The sequence below is a fragment of the Bison bison genome, unplaced genomic scaffold (genome assembly GCF_000754665.1).
Source record: "Bison bison bison isolate TAMUID 2011002044 unplaced genomic scaffold, Bison_UMD1.0 scf7180017864537, whole genome shotgun sequence".
NCBI classification, from domain to species: domain Eukaryota; kingdom Metazoa; phylum Chordata; class Mammalia; order Artiodactyla; family Bovidae; genus Bison; species Bison bison.
The window spans coordinates 283578-286959 of NW_011495085.1; the positions used below are offsets into that span (position 1 = coordinate 283578).

Below are 3382 nucleotides of genomic sequence, written 5' to 3' on the forward strand. Positions count from 1 at the left end.
TTAAAAGATCTGCTTCACAAGCTGACTTTCTGGAAGAAGAAAACATCTCTGTTTTGAGCAAGGTATTTCAAAAATTTCACTTATTAGCAATATGTAAGATTAAATCATGTGACCTAGAAAGCATGTTCACATATGTAGCTAAAACGGAATTTGAAATTGAGATACTAAATTTAAAAAAAAAAATTATTTTCTGAAGTTGAGAACAGCTGGAGGTTAAAATATTGAATGTTTAAAAAACTTTCCTAGCAATGTGAAACCAGATACAAGTCCTGAAGCTACTTAAAGTGGTATTTACTGTATATATACAACATGTTTTTAGTTAAGCTTAATTGTTTCTAACATGTTACCTGTTAAAACTACTAATGGAGGTGTTTTATTTGATGCTATTTAATTGGTGTCATTAAAGGAATAAATTTTTATAGCTTAGCTTTGATTGTCAGTTTTACATTGGTTTATAAAGAAACTAAATAAGTTTTTCTTTGATTTTAGTTACAGACCTGCTATAAATCAAAATTCCAAACAGGCCATCCCCAACTTTTAGTAAGAATGCAAAGACGACTTGGAATTAACAATGTGTCTCTAATATCTTCATTAGTTCGAGATAACAAGACGTATGTTAAAGCAAGGGTCAACAAAGATGATCATAACTTTGATTTTCTTCGAGAAACGAGTGGAGAGAGTGCATTTTCAGCCTCCACAACTTTAAGTGTGCCAGTCATACAAAAGTCTCATAGCAGCCAGATATTTGCTAATATAAGCGCTGTAAGTCCATGTGACTTACCTTCCCCATCACCAATATCACTTAGACAAACAGACCAGATTGTAGTAGATCAACCTGCTGTTTTTAAAACATTGAGCATTTTTAATTGGCACTCACATAGCAGCTACACCCAAGTAAATGGCCACATTGAGGACTTTGCTACTACAACTACATCTACTTCTCAGAACCACATTGTATCTCGATTACAGAGCAGTTATTCCGGACTGATGGTGGAACCTTCTAAATTTCCAGACACATATAGCAATATGTCAGCCCATGACAGCCCTTTTCCTATCCTGCAAGAGACAGGCAACTCATGGTCCTCAATGCCAATGATCGCTTATACATCTGCCTCCTCTCTTTCAAGTCAACTGATCAACAATCATCATCAGATGAAAACCATGCTAATTAAAACTGACCTATCAAATAAGTGTCAGATTATGGAGCCTAAAGAAGATTGAACTTTAGGTTGGGAGATGTCAACAAATACCTATAATTCTTGCATTTCAACAATTAATTTACATATTCATCTTCATAGTTTCATTTTCTATTTTCAAACAATGAAGAGTAAAATTATGCTTTAGTTCAAATGGCTGGCTATTTTACTGCACGGTTTTATAAACTCTACAGTTCAAGACAAAATTTGTTATGCATCCTAGGTAAATGACACTTGATCTAATGTTTGTAAGCAAAAAAAAAAAAAAAAAAAGAAAGGGAACCAAGGGAAAAGACGTAATAGATGTAAAGTGATTTCTGAAATCATCCCTGCTGAAATGAATGGGTGGCTCAATTAGGATGGCATTGGTGAAGGAAGAGAGGCAAAGAAAATCAGAAAAATGGAAATACACAGGATGTACCTTAGTGTGTTCACAGTTACCTTATATTCTATTAGTTACTGGTAGAGTCTTAAAAGGTTAGACAGCAGATTTTCTTCATTATAGAAATTCATTTCATCCTTGAAATACAGACAAGTGTAGCATGTCCAAAATCATGATCACCATTATACCATGACTGTGTACCAAAGATAACATGACATAATCAGTGATTGTCCCATGGTCAGCACAAGATATATAGTTTACAGGTGGTATGCTATAGAGTTATTTCTGCTCTACTGTCCTTAAGGCACGCCTTTATTTCCTGACACCAAGATCCACCCTATATTTCCTAAGACATGTTTCAATGTTGCTTATCTGTCCCCACAGAGACGGATACATTCCTGATGGTGATTGCAGCACATCAGCATGGTCAACAAGTTCTTTGAAGACATGATATGTTTTCCTTAGTAATTTCATTATATTTCTCTTCTGGAGCTACAATTACACAAACTATTTTCAGTCATGCTAAGCCCCTTCTCAAATTTTTGTCTCAATTCTTTCTTGGGGTTGGAAGGAACTTCTGTTTGCCCTCCTACCAAGGTGAGTGCAGATATCATGTCTTCAATGTGTTTTATGTCTACTCTCATCTTTTAATGTATCTTTCACATCAGGTGAAACTTAGAGCCTGAAAATGACACATTTTAAGCACTTACTAAATTATCAATAAAGAAATGTAATAACCAATCAAATGCTCTACACATTACTTAACAGCATCCTATAACCTGCACTTATCATAATTCACCTTTCCTATTTACTGAGAAATTATTACAAGTTGATACATATTTATTATATTTACATGAATGTTAAATGTGGGATTTCAAATTATAAAATGATTGCTGCTTTTATGAAATTTACAGTCTACAATAACCCATTCTAAGCATGTTGTTTCAGGCCATAGTTCCCTAAAATGCAGTAGTAGTTACAGAGACATGTATCCAAAGGGGTGGGGGGAGAAGAAGAAGAGCCATCATTTATTTTAATAATCTAGAAAAGTCATGGAGTAAGCAAGGATCAAAATCAATGGTGGATCCTAAATATATTTCAGTTTGAAATACTCTGAACAGAGTCCCTGCTTGTTGGACTATCCACACTGTCATGAAGACTACCTAGAAATATTGGCAATCTCAAATTTGTGGTCATTCCTTCAGATGGCAGTGAGAACATCAAGTCATGTCCCTGTTTTGGTATGGTAACCCCCATAGGACAACACCAAGTTAAGTTCAACGTTCTCATTCTTGCAGCTAACGGACAGTGAAATCTGTCGAATATCTGTGTAGTAAAGGGAGTGGTCAAAAAATCACCCTTTTTCTTTCACTGAAATGTTTTGCTAAGTTTAAGAGAGAATACTATGCTTTAGAGAGGTGAGCATTTTGGAGTCATTGTAAGAGTTATTGAAATTGGTGTCCTTAGTTATCATTTCAAGCCTAAAGTCCAATAGCCTTGTTTTAAATTTCAGGTGTCTTACTATGTAGTCAAATTTGCATGTTTTGAGCAATATCACCTTAAAGGCAATTCCATCTTCCATTTCATTGCCTTGTACTGACTACTCCTTCTCAGTCCCTTTTATCTTCTTTTCATGCTCTGCTTTGAGTGGCAGGTCCTTTTCAAAAAGAAAATTATTAATTCATGTAGTCCTCTTCATAACTTGGAAGAGGCATGGATAAGGATATTCAACATATCATGTTGAAAAGCTGCTGTTGTTGTTCCTTCATGAGAGCATATTATTAATTTGTACTTCAATTGTCTG

The 3382-nt window shown here is 34.8% G+C and overlaps 1 protein-coding gene across 1 annotated transcript in view; it reads left to right on the forward strand.

The window, feature by feature from the left end:
- Window positions 1-1221, forward strand: part of LOC104982685 (heat shock transcription factor, Y-linked-like) — a 9079-nt gene extending 7858 nt beyond the window's left edge. The window contains exons 2-3 of the mRNA XM_010832118.1: window positions 8-62; window positions 490-1221. Coding sequence (XP_010830420.1) covers window positions 8-62; window positions 490-1221 — 787 coding nt within the window. The remainder of the gene's footprint in view (window positions 1-7; window positions 63-489) is intronic.
- The last annotated feature ends 2161 nt before the right edge of the window (window positions 1222-3382 follow it).